An 18,815-nucleotide genomic window follows, 5' to 3' on the forward strand; every position below is an offset into this window, starting at 1 on the left:
GATAGGCTTACCTACCATTTCAATGTTGTTCATTCGCTAAGTTGTGTCCAATTCTTTGTAACCCCGTGGACTACAGCATGCCATGCTTCCCTGTCCTTAACTATCTCCTGGAATTTGCTCAAACTCATGTCCAGTGAGTTGATGATGCCATCCAACCATCTCATCTTCTGTTGTTCCCTTCTCCTCCTGCCCTCAGTCTTTCCCAGCTTCAGGGTCTTTTCTAGTGATTTCACTCTTTGCATCAGATGGTCAAAGTATTGGAGCTTCAGCTTTAGCATCAGCCCTTCCAATGAATATTCAAGGTTATTTCCTTTAGGATTGACTGGTTTGATATCCTTGCAGTCCAGGGGACTCTCAGGAGTCCTCTCTAGCACTACAGTTCGAAAACATCCATTTTTTGGTGCTCTGCCTTCTTTATGGTCCAACTTTCACATCCATACACAACTACTGGAAAAACCATAGCTTTGACTAGCTGGACCTTTGTCAGCAGAATGATATCTCTGCTTTTTAATATGCTGTCTAAGTTTATCATAGCTTTCCTTCCAAGGAGCAAGTGTCTTTTAATTTCATGGCTGCAGTCACTATCTGCACTGATTTTGGAGCCTAAGAAAATGTCACTGTTTCATATTTTTCCCCATCTATTTGCCATGAAGTGACGGAACTGGATGCCATGATCTTAGTTTTTTGAATGTTGAGTTTTAAGCCAGTGTTTTCACTCTTCTCTTTCACCTTCATCGCATTCTTCACTTCCTCTTCCCTTTCTTCCATTAGAGTGGTATTATCTGCATATCTGAGATTGTTGATATTTCTCTCAGCAATCTAAATTCCAGTTTGTGATTCATCAGTCCCAGCATTTCTCACGATGTATTCTGCATATAAATTAAATAAATAAGCAAGGTGACAATATACACTCTTGTACTCCTCTTCTTATTTTGAACCAGCCTGTTGTTCCATGTTTGATTCTGACTGTTGCTTCTTGACTTGCATACAGGTTTCTCAGGAGATGGGTAAAGTGGTCTGGTATTCCCATCTCTTAAATAATTTTCCAGTTTGTTGTGGTCCACATAGTCAAAGGCTTTCTCATAATTGCTGAAGCAGCAATAGATGTTTTCCTAGTATTCCCTTGCCTTCTCAAATGTTGGTAATTTGATCTCTGGTTCCTCTGCCAATTTAAAACCTGGCTTGTACATCTGGAAGTTCTCAATTCATGTGCTGCTTAAGGCTAGCATGAGGGATTTTGAACTAGCATGTGAAATGAGTGCAATTGTACAGTAGTTTGAACATTCTTTGGTATTGTCCTTCTTTGGAACTGAAATGAAAACTGACCTTCTCCAGTACTGTGGCCACTGCTGAGTTTTACAAATTTGCTGGCATAGTGAGTGCAGCACTTTAACAGCATCATCTTTCAGGATTTTAAATAGCCATTTCAGTGGTATCCTGTAATTGTTCCTGTGTGAGAATGACTGTCTTCTCAGGAGCACTGAGAGGTCCTGGGCCCTATCAACAACCATCACTAGCTTGGGGGAATTTCCTTCCTTCAGTGCTGGGGGCATTCCCTCCTCCAGTGGCCCACCTTCTTGCAGTGTGGATGATGTCTGGGTATATGCTGTGACCTGTTTCCTGGGCTCTAGGGTTAGGACTCCCACAGTTTAAAAAGGCTTCCTTTCCTGGCAACAGTCTTCTGGAAATACTTTTAGGGTTTCCAGGGAGATGGGTTAGGTTTTGTTATGATGGCTGCAGTCTTTCCTTTCATATGTCACACTGTACTTTCCTTTCCTCCTCAGCCTGGTCTCTGTTGTTAAAGATAGTGAAGGGCTGTATCAGTAAGAAGGTCACAAGGCATTTGGGGTCCCAAAGCAAACTTCTGAAGCTCCCTACTAATGTTAGGAGCTGATTTGCTAATGAAGTGAGTTGCAAATACAGGGACTCCTTCCAAAGATCTGGGTCTACATCTGTATAGTTTCTGATGGCATCTTCCAGTGAGGCCTGAAATAGGGCTGGATTTTCATCTTGATCTTGGGTGATCTCTTTACCCTTAGCATCGTTAACAGGTTTAGTTATGCATCGTTTCTTCCCTTCCATGAAGGATCATGGAAGGATCATGTGGTCCCTTCTCTTGATTCCAGGCTGGCCTGGATGATAGTCCTATTGGGATCCATCAGAGGCACTGCTGTCATGCCCACAGGGCATTGGTGAGGTGGGGTGGCATGTCATCCATAAGCATATATTTGAGCCTGTGCACAAATATAGGTCTTTCTTCTGGCACAGCAGTGGGAAGGGACAATATCTAGGTCCTCCAGGTAAGGTCAAAGGATAGAGTTAGTCCCCAGAATTTGCCAGTGAGCAACTGGGGTCCTCTGAGAATCAGCCTAAAAGAGTGCTGCACTAGTTGAGGATGGTCAGAGAAAAAGGGGTGTCATCCTTGGGAATTCCCTGCTACTTCCTGAAGGGGGCAGGGAAGCTCTGGCTGCACTTTTGGTTCCAAAGAGGAAAGAGGCTTATAGGGCAGGGAGGGTAGAAACTGGTGGAAGAGTGCTGGGGCATGGGTCTTCTGCTGGGGCTTGTGTTCCTCTGGAGATGCCACTAGAGAGGGCTTTTTGTAGCATGCATGGGTCCCAGCTGGCAGGGGGGCTGTCTAACATAGGACTTGCAGAGCTCTGGGTTCTCTCTTAGGGCTATAAAAGCCTGAATATGGAAAGTTCTGTCCATTTCCCCTGCCTTTTACAATAGATGTCTAACTGTAGGGTGATATTATAACTGAGGCTTTCATTTTCTGGCCAGGCTTCATCATCTTCAAGATTATATTGAGCCAAGCTATGTTACAAAAGAAAGTGGGCTTTTCTTATTTTAAAGAATCTAGATAAAACTTGTCCCAGGGACTCAGAACCACCTGAGGGGTGAATCCTTGGGGATGGAGGAAGTGTTTCCCATTGTTCCTTCAGGGAGAAGGTGCTACCATAACAGAGAGGAGCGCTAACGTTAGGAGATCCAAAGGGCATTTCTGAAGACAGGATTGGCTCCAGATATCCCCGTCCACTTAGTCCTGTTGACACTGGCCACACCGGGGGTTAGCTTCGCCCCCATGTGGTCATCCTACTCGCCCCAGCATCCTGGGGTCTCTGTCCTACCCTGGCACCTTCAGCATCCAAGATGAGTGACCTTCCTGAAGACTTCTCTAGACTGGACCCTATGGCCGTTTATTAACCTCTGTGTTCTGGGGGATGTTCTTGTAGAATTGTTGTTGCTGTTCCATTGCCCAGTCATGTCCAACTCTTTGCAACCCGATAGACTGCTGCACATCAGGCTTCCTTGTCCCTCACTATCTCCTGAAGTTTGCCCAAGCTCACTTCCATTGCGTTGGTGACGCCATCTAGCCATCTCATCCTCTGATGCCCTCTTCTCCTGTCCTCAATCCTTCCCAGCATCAGGGACTTTTCCAGTGAGTTGGCTATTCCAAAAGATGACCAAGTATTGGAGCTTTAGCTGCAGCATCCGGCCTTCCAACGAGTAGTCAGGGTTGATTTCCTTTAAGATTGACTGGTTTGATCTCCTTGCTGTCCAAGGGACTTTCAGGAATTTTCTCCAGCACCACAGTTTGAAGGCATCCATTGTTTGGCATTCTGCCTTCTTAATGGTCCAGACTTCACAACCATACATGACCACTGGGAAGACCATAGCCTTGACTATATGTACCTTTGTCAGCAGAGTAATGTCTCTGCTTTTCAACACCCTGCCTAGGTTTGTCATAGCTTTCCTGCCAAGAAGCAGTCATCATGGCTGCAGTCACTGTCCACAGTGATTTTAGAGCCCAAGAAGAGGAAATCTGTCACTGTTTCCACCTTTTACCCTTCTATTTGCCATGAAGTCATGGAGCCAGAAGCCATGATCTTGGTTTTTTTAATATTTAGTTTTAAGCCAGCTCTTTCACCCTCCTCCTTTACCCTATCAAAAGGTTCTTTAGTTTCTCTTTGCTTTCTACAAATTTGGAAAACTCAGCAGTGGCCACAGGACTGGAAAAGGTCAGTTTTCATTCCAATCCCAAAGAAAGGCAATGCCAAAGAATGCTCAAATTACCACACAATTGCACTCATCTCACATGCTAGTAAAGTAATGCTCAGAATTCTCCAAGCCAGGCTTCAGCAATACAAGAACCATGAACTTCTTGATGTTCAAGCTGGTTTTAGAAAAGTCACAGGAACCAGAGATCAAATGGCCAACATCTGCTGGATCATGGAAAAAGCAAGAGAGTTCCAGAAAAACATCTATTTCTGCTTTATTGACTATGCCAAAGCCTTTGACTGTGTGAATCACAATAAACTGTGGAAAATTCTGAGAGAGATGGGAATACCAGACCACCTGACCTGCCTCTTTAGAAACCTGTATGCAGGTCAGGAAGCAACAGTTAGAACTGGACATGGAACAACAGACTGGTTCCAAATCGGAAAAAAGTACGTCAGGCTGTATATTGTCACCTTGCTTATTTAACTTCTATGCAGAGTACATCATGAGAAATGCTGGACTGGAAGAAACACAAGCTGGAATCAAGATTGCCAGGAGAAATCTCAATCACCTCAGATATGTAGATGACACCACCCTTATGGGCAGAAAGTGAAGAGGAACTAAAAACCCTCTTGATGAAAGTGAAAGAGGAGAGTGAAAAAGTTGGCTTAAAGCTCAACATTCAGAAAACAAAGATCATGGCATCTGGTCCCATCACTTCATGGGAAATAGATGGGGAAACAGTAGAAACAGTGTCAGACTTTATTTTGGGGGGCTCCAAATTCACTGCAGATGGTGATTGCAGCCATGAAATTAAAAGACACTTACTCCTTGGAAGAAAAGTTATGACCAACCTAGATAGCATATTCAAAAGCAGAGACATTACTTTGCCGATAAGGTCCATCTAGTCAAGGCTATGGTTTTACCTGTGGTCATGTATGGATGTGAGAGTTGGACGGTGAAGAAGGCTGAGCACCGAAGAATTGATGCTTTTGAACTGTAGTGTTGGAGAAGACTCTTGAGACTCCCTTGGACTGCAAGGAGATCCAACGAGTCCATTCTGAAGGAGATCAGCCCTGGGATTTCTTTGGAGGGAATGATGCTAAAGCTGAAACTCCAGTACTTTGGCCACCTAATGTGAAGAGTTGACTCATTGGAAAAGACTCTGATGCTGGGAGGGATTGGGGGCAGGAGGAGAAGGGGACGACAGAGGATGAGATGGCTGGATGGCATCCCTGACTCAATGGACATGGGTTTGGGTAGACTCCAGGAGTTGGTGATGGACAGGGAGGCCTGGTGTGCTGTGGTTCACGGGGTCGCAAAGAATTGAACACAACTGAGCAACTGACTGAACTGATTTTTCTGTCATTGGTGGTTTCTAAGAAATCTGGATGACCCCAAAATAAAGAAATGATGGGGATGGGGCTAGGTGATTCAAAATGCTAGATAGCTCTGAGGTTCCATAATCGTTTGTGATAAAAACCTGCTTAGTTACAGGTAAGTATGATGGGCTTTAAGGCAGTGCTTAGATTGACCTAGACACACTCAACTGAAAGTTCAAGGCTTTTAGGATGAATCCCAGTTTATAAGTGAAATGGAAAAAGGTGAGAAAGTTAGTTAAATAGTTTAATCAGAGCAGTTTTACAATTCTAAAATTAACAAGCAGACTTGTAATAAAAGAGCGCCAATATTTGCAAAATGACCTTGCTTCCATTCTGAATCTTTTTATTTGTAAAGATTCACATCACATTTAAAAGGACTCAAAATGGAGTGATTGATATTATCATCCATGTTTTTTGATGCAACTGGTGAAATCCCTGAATGGATATTGCTTCAGCTTTGATATTTAAAAAATGGCCTGAAAAGAAGTCCTTAATCCACAACTGATCACAGGTGGCTGAAAGAAAGAGGAAAAACCCAAAACCACGGTCAAGTTCATAATGTATCATATTGTTAGTGGATGACACTGGCTCCAAATACACAATTAAGCCCACAACACTTTATTACTATGAATATAATTATCATGAAAATTCTCTCACGTGGATCAATTTGCTTCTGAAAGTTTTCTTGGTTTGTTTAAACCTGCATAATAAACATGCAATAAATTATTTCTTTTGAAAGTGTATTTTTTGCAGTCTTTTTGTTTTCATACAAAGATTTCATAAAGTTGCAATATTGCATCAGAGCATTACCAAAATAAAAGCAGGAGCACGGGGGGAGGGGAAGTGGGAATTTGGATGAATGAGAAGAACCTCCTCTCGTCCTGAGACAGGCCACCCGTCTTTTTCAAAAGGTGCACACAAACTGCTTTTCTTACCCTCCCCCACCGAAGAAAAGCATGAAAGAAAAAAAAAAAAAAAACTCACAAAAGTCAATCTAACTAAGAAAAAAAGTCGACATAAAGAAAATAAAGATTTTTTTTTTCATGCACATATCTTCTGCATAGCTCAACCCACATATAGTAAGGCACTATTTCCCTTCGTAAGTGGTGTCCACAGCAATCTGGTAAGTGCTACAGTGCTCTGTGACCATTAGAGAGTTCCTTTCCGGATGGTGAAATAAAGAGGCTGAATGAGTGTGGCTGCCACGCTTCCCTGTGAATGTCCAGGGTGCAAGCAGATTTCCAGGAGTTTCAGAAGGAAATCTGTCTGTATAATAATGATTGAGAATCTCCAGAATATTTTTCTTTTCAAAATTCCTATTTTTTCTGTGTATGAATTTAGATTATTCTTCAGTCATTATTCTTAAAGAAAATACCCTAGGTGGGGGGAAAAGCAAAGTCTTCAGAAACACAGCTCCCAACGCTGGCAGTTCACAACATCAGCAAGATGTTTCCAAGAGAACAGAGAAAGACAGTCTAGAAACAGAAGGACAGAGACAGAGAGAGTGTGTGTGTGCATGTGTGTGTGTTTTGGTTTTTGGAGGTGATCTGGGACTGAGATTAATTTAGCTGGTCTTCATACTGTTTCCGGAAACAGTCTCCGGCTGGGAAAAATTCCCAGCACCTTTCTTGATACATCTTCCAAACATAAGATTCCTGTAAAAGTAAAGGCAGTGTGTTAACAACATGTCTTTCCTTAGGATCTGTGTGTTACCACAAAATACAAGACAGAAACTCAAATTTGTTGTTATATATATCACAAAGTATCATGGTGTATTACATATAGTTATATTAACTAGAGAGTCTCAGATTCATTTAGATGGCGCCTAAGTACTCCAGGTTGTTTCTACCAATAATGGATCTTCATCCTGACCATAATAATGCTAAAAAACTATTTGTGATATACAATTTTGAGAATTCCTTAAAATTAGTATTATTAATTTCACCATTCAAACTATTAACAACAGGAGGTGAATATTTGAGGAGGGAGAATTTCAAATAGCTTGATCAGAACCTTAAACATTTTATATGCAATTATTTTTTTCTTTTTTTTTACTTGAAATATAGTTGATTTAGTGTTGAGATAGTTTCAGGTGAATAGCAAAGTGATTCAGTTCACATATGTGTGTGTGTGTGTATATATGTCTGTGTATTGTTTCCAGATTCATTTCCTTATAGGTTATTAGAAAATATTGAGTATAGTTCCCTGTGCTGTACAGTAGGTCCTTTTTGATTGTTTTACATATGGTAGTGTGTATATGTTAATCCCCAAATCCTAATTTATCCTTCACCCCTCTCCCCTTTGGTAACTATAGATATGTTTTCTATGTATGTGGGTCAATTTCTGTTTTATATATAAATTTATATCATTTTTATAGATTCCACATATAAGAGATATCATATGATATTTGTTCTTCTTTTTCTGACTTCACTTAATATGATCATCTCTAGGTTCATCAATGTTGCTGCAGATGGTATTATTTCATTGTTTTTTTTATGGCTGAGTAATATTCCATTGTGTTTGTATGTGTGTGATATACATACAAAGGTTGTTTCCATTCTTGGCTATTGTAAATAGTGCTGTAATGAACACTGGGGTGCATGTATTTTTTCAAATTAATGGTTCTCTCCAGATAATGCCCAGGAGTAGAATTGCTGGATCACAGAGTAGCTCTAGTTTTAGTATTTTAAGAAACCCCCATACTGTTCTCCATTGTGGCTGGACCCATTGACAATCCCAACAACAGTGAAGGAGGGTTCCTTGGTCTCCACACCCTCCTAGCATTTATTATTTGTAGACTTTCTGATAGTCATTCTCACCAGTATGAGGTGATACCTCCAATGAGGTATCATTGATTTGCATTTCTCTAATACTTATCAATGCTTTGCATTCTTCATGTGCTTTTGGGCTATCTGTATGTCCTCTCTGGAGAAATGTCTATTTGGGTCTTCTGCCCATTCTTTGATTAGGTTGTTTTTATAATATTGAGGTATATGAGCTGTTGAGTTTTTTGGAAATTAATCTCTTGCTGGTTGCATCATTTGCAAATATTTTCTCCCAGTCCACAGGTCATTTATTCATTTTGTTTATGGATCCTCTGCTGTCCAAAAATTTAATAAGGTTCAACTTATTTATTTTTGTTTTTACTTCCATTACACTGAGAAGCTGATCCAAAAAGACATTCCTACAATTTATATCAAAGAGTGTTTGGCCCATTTCCTCCCCTAGCGATTTATAGTATCAGGTCTTACATTTAGGTCTTGAATCCATTTTAGGTTTATTTTTGTGTGCAGTGTTAATGTTCTGATTTCATTCTTTGACATGGAGCTCTCGTTTTCCCAGCACCACTTATTGAAGAGAATGTCTTTCTCCATTATGTATTGTGCCTTTCTGTAGATTAATTGACCATAGGTATGTGGGTTTATCTCTGTGTTTTCTATCTTGTTCCATCTGTATTTCTATTCTTGCACCAATAGCACTCTGTTTTATTGTAGCTTTGCAGTATAATCTGAAGTCAGGGAGTCTGATTCCTCTAATTCCATCTTTTTGTCTCTAGATTGCTTTGACTATGCAGGGTCTTTTGTGTTTTCACACAAATTAAAAATTTTATTTTGAAAAATGCCACTGATAATTTCATAGGGATTACATTGAATCTGTAGATTGCCTTGGGTGGTGTAGTCATTTTGACAATACTGATTCTTTCAATCCAAGAACATGATACATCTTTCCATCTGTTTGTGTCATCTTTGATTTCTTTCATCAGCATCTCATAGTTTTTAGAATAAAGGTCTTTGCCTCCTTAGGTAGGTTTATTCCTAGCTACTTTTATTCTTTTTGATGCAATGGTAAGTGGAGTTGCTTCCTTTTATTTTTTGTGTTTATGACATTTTTATTTGTATTAGAGCTGATTTACAGTATTGTGTTAGGTTCTCCTGCACAGCAACGTGAGTCAGTTTTACATATGTTCTGTATGCTCAGTAGCATCTGACTCTTTTGCTACCCCATGAATGCCTGCCAGGCTCCTCTGTCCATGGGATTATCCCAGCAAGAACACTGGAGCTGGTTGCCATTTCCTCCTCCAGGGGATCTTCCCAATCCAGGGATCAAACCTGCATCTCTTACATCTCCTGCCTCGGCAGTCAGATTCTTTACCACTGAGCCACTGGGGAAGCTCTCATTTTACATATGCATATATTCATTCTTTTCAGATTCTTTCCCCATATATTAGAGAGTTTCAGGTAGACTTCCCTGTGCTATACAGTAGGTATTTGTTGATTATCTATTTTATTTATAGTAATGTATATATGTCAACCCCAATCTCCCAATTTATCCCAACCCCCTTCTCCCTACTTGGTAGGGAGATTGTTCTCTACATTTGTGACAGTATCTCTATTTTGTAAATACTTTGACTTGTACCGTTCTTTAGGTTCCATATATGAGTGGTATCATATATTTGTCTTTCTCTGGCATACTTCACTCTCGATGACAATCTTTAGGTCCATCCATGTTGCTGCGAATGTCATTATTTCATTATTTTTTTTAAATAGCTGAGTCATATTCCATCGTATGTATGTACGACATCTCCTTTATCCTTCCTCTGTAGATGGACATTTAGGTTGCTTCCATGGACTGATGATTGAGATGGTACTGCAATGAACACTGAAGTACATGAATGTTTTTGAGTTATGTTTTCTCTGCATATATGGCCAGGCAACGGATTGCTGGATCATACAGTAGATCTATTTTTAGTTTTTTAAAGAAACATCCATACTGTTCTGTACAACGGCTATACTAATTTACATTCCCCTCAGTGTAGGAGGGTTCTATTTCTGCACACCGTCTCCCTCATTTGTTATTTGAAGATTTTTTGATGGCTGTTTTGAATGGTGTGAGGTAATGCCTTGTTGTAGTTTTGATTTGCATTTCTCTTATTAATTAGTGATGTTGATCATGTTTTCAAGAACCTCTTAGGCATCTTATGTCTTCTTTGGAGAAATGTCTATTTAGATCTGCCACCCATGTTTTGATTGGGCTTTTTTTTCCTTTAGATTGAACTTCATGAGCTGAATCCCAGGACGGGGGAGCCTGGTGGGCTGCCGTCTATGGGGTCGCACAGAGTTGGACACGACTGAAGTGACTTAGCAGCAGCAGCAGCATGAGCTGTTTGTGTATTTAGATTACTCCCTTGTCAGTTGCTTCATTTGCAAATAGTTTTTCCCATTCTGTGGGTTACCTTTTCGTTTTTATTATGGTTTCCTTTGCTGCGCAAAAGCTTTTAAGATTAATTAGGTTCTGTTTATTTTTGTTACTCTAGGAGGAGGACCAAAAAATACTTTCTGTGATTTTTGTCAGTGAGTGTTGTTCCTGTGTTTCCCTCTAAGGGTTTTACAGTATCTGGCCTTACATGTAGATTTTTAACCCACTTTGCGTTTATTTTTAAGTGTGGTGTTAGAGAATGTTTAATCTCATTCTTTTGCATGGAGCTGTTCAGTCTTCCCAGCACCATGTTTTGAAGAGACTGTCTTTTCTCCACTGTATATTTTTGCCTCCTTTGTCATAGATTAGGTGACCATAGGTGAATGGTGTTTTGTTTTTTAATTGGAATATAGCTGCTTTACAATGTTGTGTTAGTTTCTACTGTACAGCAAAGTGAATCAGCTATATATAGCTCTTTTTCGGATTTCCCTCCCATTTAATTTGCCTCAGAGCACTGAGTGGAATTCCCTCTGCTAAACAGTAGGGTCTCATTAGATATAACTAACATAACTAATTTTATACACAGTATCGGTGGAGTATATATGTCAATCCCAAGCTCCCAATTCATCCTACTCCCCCTTTCACCTTTGGTATCCATACATTTATTCTCTGTATCTGTGTCTCTATTTCTGCTTTGTAAATAAGATCATTGACACCATTTTTGCAAGATTCCATATATATGCATTAATATACAGTATTTGTTCTTCTCTTTTTGACTTACCTAACTCTGCATGACAGTCTCTAGGTCCATCTGTGTCTCTACAAATGACCCAGTTTCATTCCTTTCTATGGCTGAGTAATATTCCATCGTATATACATACCACATCTTCTTTATCCATTCCTCTGCTGATGGACATTTAGTGTCCAGTCTATTATAAATAGTGCTGCAGTGAACGTTTAGGGACATGTATCTTTTCGAATTATGGCTTTCTGTGTATATGCCCAGTAATGGGATTACTGGTTCAGTTCAGTTCAGTTCAGTCGCTCAGTCGTGTCCGACTCTTTGTGACCCCATGAATCGCAGCACGCCAGGCCTCCCTGTCCATCACCAACTCCCAGAGTTCACTCAGACTCACGTCCATCGAGTCAGTGATGCCATCCAGCCATCTCATCCTCTGTCGTCCCATTCTCCTCCTGCCGCCAATCCCTCCCAGCATCAGAGTCTTTTCCAATGACTCAACTCTTCGCATGAGGTGGCCAAAGTACTGGAGTTTCAGCTTTAGCATCATTGCTTCCAAAGAAATCCCAGGGCTGATCTCGTTTAGGATGGACTGGTTGGATCTCCTTGCAGTCCAAGGGACTCTCAAGAGTCTTCTCCAACACCACAGTTCAAAAGCATCAATTCTTCGGTGCTCAGCCTTCTTCACAGTCCAACTCTCACATCCATACATGACTACTGGAAAAACCATAGCCTTGACTAGACAGGACTTAGTCGGCAAAGTAATGTCTCTGCTTCTAAATATGCTATCTAGGTTGATCATAGCTTTCCTTCCAAGGAGTAAGCATCTTTTAATTTCATGGCTGCAGTCACCATCTGCAGTGATTTTGGGGCCCCCCAAAATAAAGTCTGACACTGTTTCCACTGTTTCCCCATCTATTTCCCATGAAGTGATGGGACCGGATGCCATGATCTTCGTTTTCTGAATGTTGAGCTTTAAGTCAACTTTTTCACTCTCCTCTTTCACTTTTATCAAGAGGTTTTTGAGTTCCTCTTCACTTTCTGCCGTAAGGGTGGTATCATCTGCATATCTGAGGTTATTGATATTTCTCCCAGCAACCTTGATTCCAGCTTGTGTTTCTTCCAGTCCAGCGTTTCTCATGGTGTACTCTGCATATAAGTTAAATAAGCAGGGTGACAATATACAGCCTGACATACTCCTTTTCCTATTTGGAACCAGTCTGTTGTTCCATGTCCAGTTCTAGCTGTTGCTTCCTGACCTGCATACAGATTTCTAAAGAGGCAGGTCAGGTGCTCTGGTATTTCCATCTCTTGAAGAATTTTCCACAGTTTATTGTGATCCACACAGTCAAAGGCTTTGGCATAGTCAATAAAGCAGAAATAGATGTTTTTCTGGAACTCTCTTGCTTTTTCGATGATCCAGCAGATGTTGGCCATTTGATCTCTGGTTCCTCAGCCTTTTCTAAAACCAGCTTGAACATCAGGGAGTTCACAGTTCACGTATTGTTGAAGCCTGGCTTGGAGAATTTTGAGCATTACTTTACTAGCGTGTGAGATGAGTGCAATTGTGTGGTAGTTTGAGCATTCTTTGGCATTGCCTTTCTTTGGGATTGGAATGAAAACTGACCTTTTCCAGTCCTGTGGCCACTGCTGAGTTTTCCAAATTTGCTGGCATATTGAGTGCAGCACTTTCACAGCATCATCTTTCAGGATTTGAAATAGCACCACTGGAATTCCATCACCTCCACTAGCTTTGTTCGTAGTGATGCTTTCTAAGGCCCACTTGACTTCACATACCAGGATGTCTGGCTCTAGATGAGTGATCACATCATCACTATTATCTGGGTCATGAAGATCTTTTTTGTACGGTTCTTCTGTGTATTCTTGCCACCTCTTCTTAATATCTTCTGCTTCTGTTAGATCCATACCATTTCTGTCCTTTATCGAGCCCATCTTTGCATGAAATGTTCCCTTGGTATCTCTTAATTTTCTTAAAGAGATCTCTAGTCTTTCCCATTCTGTTGTTTTCCTCTATTTCTTTGCACTGATAGCTGAAGAAGGCTTTCTTATCTCTTCTTTGCTATTCTTTGGAATTCTGCATTCAGATGCTTTTATCTTTCCTTTTCTCCTTTGCTTTTTGCTTCTCTTCTTTTCACAGCTATTTGTAAGGCCTCCCCAGACAGCCATTTTGCTTTTTTCATTTATTTCCCATGGGGATGGTCTTGATCCCTGTCTGCTGTACAATGTCATGAACCTCATTCCATAGTTCATCAGGCACTCTATCTATCAGATCTACGCCCTTAAATCTATTTCTCACTTCCACTGTGTAATCATAAGGGATTTGATTTAGGTCATACCTGAATGGTCTAGCGGTTTTCCCTACTTTCTTCAATTTAAGTCTGAATTTGGCAATAAGGAGTTCATGATCTGAGCCACAGTCAGCTCCTGGTCTTATTTTTGCAGACTGTATAGAGCTTCTCCATCTTTGGCTGCAAAGAATATAATCAATCTGGTTTCGGTGTTGACCATCTGGTGATGTCCATTTGTAGAGTCTTCTCTTGTGTTGTTGGAAAAAGGAGTTTGCTATGACCAGTGCATTTTCTTGGCAAAACTCTATTAGTCTTTGCCCTGCTTCATTCTGCATTCCAAGGCCAAATTTGCCTGTTACTCCAGGTGTTTCTTGACTTCCTACTTTTGCATTCCAGTCCCTTATAATGAAAAGGACATCTTTTGGGGGTGTCAGTTCTACAAGGTCTTGTAGGTCTTCATAGAACTGTTCAACTTCAGCTTCTTCAGCATTACTGGTTGGGGCATAGACTTGGATTACGGTATATTGAATGGTTTGCCTTGGAAACGAACAGAGATCATTCTGTCGTTTTTGAGATTGTATCCAAGTACTGCATTTCGGACTCTCTTGTTGACCATGATGGCTACTCCATTTCTTCTGAGGGATTCCTGCCCGTAGTACTGGTTAACATGGCAGTTTTTAGTTTTTAAGGAACTGCCATACTGTTCTCCATAGTGGCTGTATCAATTTATATTCCCACCAACAGTGCAAGAGGGTTCTCTCTTTTCCATACCCTCTGCAGCATTTATTGTTTATAGATTTTTTGATGATGCCCATTCCGATTGGTGTGAGGTTATGCCTCATCATAGTTTTGATTTGCATTTTGCTAATAATTAGTGATGTTCAGCATCCTTTCTTGTGTTTGTTGGCCATCTGTATGTCTTTGAGAGATGTCTGTTTAGGGCTTATGTCAATTTTTTGATTGGGTGTTTTAAAAAATATATATATTGAGCTGCATGAGCTGCTTGTATATTTTAGAGTTTAATCCTTTGTCAGTTGCTTTGTTTTCAAATGTTTTCTCCCATTCTGAGAGTTATCTTTCCATCTTGTTTATAGTTTCCTTTGCTGTGCAAAAGGTTTTGTGTTTAATTAGGTCTCATTTGTCTATTTTTGTTTTTATTTTCTTACTCTAGGAGGTGGGTCAGAAAGGATCTGCTGCAATTTATGTCAAAGAGAGTTCTGTTTGTTTTCCTCTAAGAGCTTTATAGTTTCTGGTCTTACATTCTTTAACTTTATTAGAGCTGATTTACAATATTGTGTTAGGTTCTGCTGTACAGCAAAGCGAGTCAGTTTTATATATGCTCTGTGTACTCAGTAGCATCTGACTCTTTTGCTACCCCATGAACGCCTGCCAGGCTCCCCTGTCCATGAAATTTCCCAGGTAAGAATACTGGCGTGGGTTGCCATTTCCTTCTCCAGGGGATCTTCCTGACCCAGGGATTGAACCCATGTCTTCTGCATTACAAGCAGATTCTTTACCACTAAGCCACCAGGGAAGCCCTTTGTACCGGCAGCACACTGTTTATTGTAGCTTTGTAGCACAATCTGAATTCAGGGAGCCTGATTCTTCCAGTTCCATTTTTCTTTTTTAAGATTTCTTTGGCTATTTGGGGTCTTTTGTGTTTCCATACAGATTGTAACATTTTTTTCTAGTTCTGTGAAAAACGCTACTGGTATTTTGATAGAGATTGCATTGAATCTGAAGATTGCTTTGGGTAGTATAGTCAATTGCACAATATTGCTTCTTCCAATCTAAGAAAAAGGTATATCTCTCTGTTTGTGTCATCTTTAATGTCTTTTATCAATATTTTACAGTTTTCTGCATGCAGCTCTTTTGCCTTCTTAAGTAGGTTTATTCCTAGGTATTTTATTCTTTCTGATGCAATGGTAAATGTGATTGTTTCCTTAATTTCTATTTCTCACCTTTCTTTGTTAGTGTATAAGAGTGCAAGAGATTTCTGTGTGCTAATTTGGCATCCTGCAACTTTACCAAATTCATTGATGAGCTCTAGTAGTTTTCTGGTAGCAACTTTGGAATTTTCTATACATAGTATCATGTCATCTGCAAACAGTGACAGTTTTATGTCTTTTCCAATTTGGATTCATTTTATTTATTTTTTTTCTTCACTGATTGTCATGGCTAGGATTTCCAAATATGTTGAATGAAAGTGGGGAGAGTGGACATCCTTATCTTCTTCATGATGTTCAAGGAAATACTTAGTTTTTCACCATAGAGAAAGATGTTTGCTGTGTTTGTTGTATATGGCCTTTATTATGTTGAGGTACCTTTCCCCTATGCCCACTTTCTGGGGAGTTTTTTTTTTTAATCATAAATGAGTGTTGAATTTTGTCAAAAGATTTTTCTACGTCTATTGAGATGATTACATGGTTTCTGTTCTTAAATCTGTTAATGTAGTGTATCACAGTGACTGCTTTGTGGATACTGAAAACCCTCTGGCATCACTGGGATAAATCCCTTTTGATCATGGTGTATGATCCTTTTAATGTATTGTTGGATTCAGTTTGCTAGTGTTTTGCTGAGAATTTTTGCATCTGTGTTCATCAGTGATACTGGCCTGTAATTTCCTTTTTTATTCTATCTTTGAAAGGTTTTGGTATCAGGGTGATTGTGTCCTTATAGAAGGCGCTTGGGACTGTTCCTTCCTATGTAGTTTTTTGTTTTTTTTTTTGGAATAGTTTGAGAAGAATAGGTGTTAACTCTTCTGTAAATGTTAGATAGAATTTGCCTGTGAAGCCATCTTGTCTTGGACTTTTGTTTATTAGAAGTTTTTTAATCACAGTTTTAATTTCAGTACTTGCGTTTTGTCTGTTCATATTTTCTATGTCTTCCTAGTCCAGGTTGGAAGGTTGTACTTTTCTAAGAATTTGTCCATTTCTTCTAACTTTTCCATTTTATTGGTGTAAAGTTGCTTGTAGTCTCTTGTGATCCTTTGTATTTCTACGGTATCAGTTATAAGTTCTCCTTTTTTCAAATTTTATTGAGTTCTATCCCTTCTTTTATGAATCTCCCTAAAGGTTTATCAGTTTTATTTTCTCAAAGAAGCAGCTTTTAGTTTCATTGATTTTTGCTATTGTTTTCATCATTTCTTTTTCATTAAATTCTGCTCTAGTCATTATGACGTATTTCCTTCCGCTAACTTGAGGTTTGTTTGTTCTTCTTTCTGGGGTTGCTTTCGGTGTAATGTCAGATTATTTATTTCAAATTTTTGTTTCCTGAGGTAAAATTTTATTGCTATAAACCTCCCTCTTAGAATTGTTTCTGCTCCAACCCATAGGTTTTGGATTGTCTGTTTTCATTCGTCTCTAGTATGTTTTTATTTCCTCATTCATCCATTGATTGTTTAGTAAGGTATTTAGTTTTCATGTGTTTTTGTCTTTTACAGTTGTATTCATATAATTTATTTTTAATCTCATAACCTTGTTGTCAGAAAAGATGCTTGATATGATTTCAATTTTCCTAAGTTTACCAAGGCTTTCTTTGTGGCACAGAATGTGATCTATCCTGGAGAATATTGCATGTGCACGTAAAAAGAATGTGTGTTCTGCTGCTTTTGGATGAAATACTCATACTATCAATGAACTACATCTGGTCTAATATGTCATTTGAGGCCTATGTTTTCTTATTGATTTTTTGTCTGGATGATCTATCAATTGATGTAAGTGGGGTTTATATCATAATTATTGTGTTACTGTCAATTTCTGTCTGTTAACATTTATCTTCTATAGCGACGTGATCCCATGTTGGGTGCATAAATATTTACAATTGATCATAGGTAGTGTCATTCTTGGTCTCTTGTAAGAGTCTCTATTTTAAAGTCTTTTTTGTCTGATGTAAGTATTGCTACTCCAGCTTTCTTTTGATTTTCATTTGCATGGAATTTTCCATCCCCTCATTTTCAGTCTATATGTGTCCCAATTTCTCAAGTGGGTCTCTTCTACAACCTATATAGGCATCTTGTTTTTGTATCTATTCAGCTAGTCTGTCTTGGCTGGAGCATTTAACCCATTTATAGTCATGTCAGACTCTTTGCAACCCTATCGATTGTAGCCTGCCAGGCTCCTCTCTTTGTGGGATCCTCCTGGCAAGAATACTGGAGCGGGTTGCCATTATCTTCTCTAAGGGATCTTCCCATCCCAGGGATTGAAACCGAGTCTCTTATGTCTCCTGCTTTGGCAAACAGGTTTTTTACCAGTAGTGCCAGCTGGGAAGCCCCATTAATATGGTATTCTTATTACAATTTTGTTAATTTTTTTGAGTTTATTTTTATACATCTTTTCTTCCTTTCCCCTTCTGTTCTCTTTGATTTGATGATCATCTTCGGTGTTGTGTTTGGATTCCACTTTCTGTGTGTGTATATCAATTATAGATTTGATTTGGTTGGCATGCTATTTTGATATAGCAGTCTGTGTGTATACTTGATTAAACTGGTGATCTCTTAATTTCAAATATCCTGCATTTGTACTCTCCTCCTCCCACAATTACTGACTTAGATATCATATATGTGTGAGAAGTATTTCCTACCTTTATTATATGTTTGCCTTATTTGTGAGCTTTCCCATTTTGTAATTTTGTTCCTAGTTTTGGCCTTTTCTTTTCCACCTAGAAAAGTTCCTTTAGCATCTGTTGTAAAGCTGGTTTGGTAATGCTGAATTCTTTCAGCTTTTGCTTGTCTGTAAAGCTTTGGTTCTCCATCAAATCTGAATGAGAGCCTTTCTGGGTATTCTTGATTGTAGGGTTTAACTTTGCATCACTCAAAATATATCACACCACTTCCTTCTGGCCTGCAGAGTTTCTGCTGAGAAATCAGCTGTTAGTACTAGTTAGTACTATTATATAGAACCCCTTTTATGTAACTTCTTGGTTTCCCATTGTTGCTTTTAATATTTCCCCGCCTCCTGAGGAGACTCTCCAAAACTAGCAGGTAGGTCTGGCCCCGGCTCCTATGAAGTCACTGCTTTTGCCTTGGGTCTGATGCACATGAGACCTTGTGTGCACCCACCAGCAATGGTGTCCTTGTTTCTTCCAGTTCTTTGGATCTCCTGCACTCAATCCCTGCTGGCCTTCAAAGTCAAATGTTCTGGGGGCTCTTCTTTCTGATGCCAGACCCTCAGGCTGGAAAACCTGACATCA

At 39.6% G+C, this 18,815-nt stretch overlaps 1 protein-coding gene across 1 annotated transcript in view; it reads right to left on the reverse strand.

Annotated features, from left to right (window-relative positions):
* Window positions 1-5,611: 5,611 nt before the first annotated feature.
* Window positions 5,612-18,815, reverse strand: part of LOC120865404 (ryanodine receptor 2-like) — an 803,227-nt gene continuing 790,023 nt past the window's right edge. Inside the window, exon 106 of the mRNA XM_040242681.1 lies at window positions 5,612-7,036. Within this exon, the coding sequence (XP_040098615.1) occupies window positions 6,941-7,036 (96 nt within the window). The 3' untranslated portion in view covers window positions 5,612-6,940. The remainder of the gene's footprint in view (window positions 7,037-18,815) is intronic.

Source organism: Oryx dammah, unplaced genomic scaffold (genome assembly GCF_014754425.2).
Source record: "Oryx dammah isolate SB20612 unplaced genomic scaffold, SCBI_Odam_1.1 HiC_scaffold_6, whole genome shotgun sequence".
NCBI lineage: Eukaryota > Metazoa > Chordata > Mammalia > Artiodactyla > Bovidae > Oryx > Oryx dammah.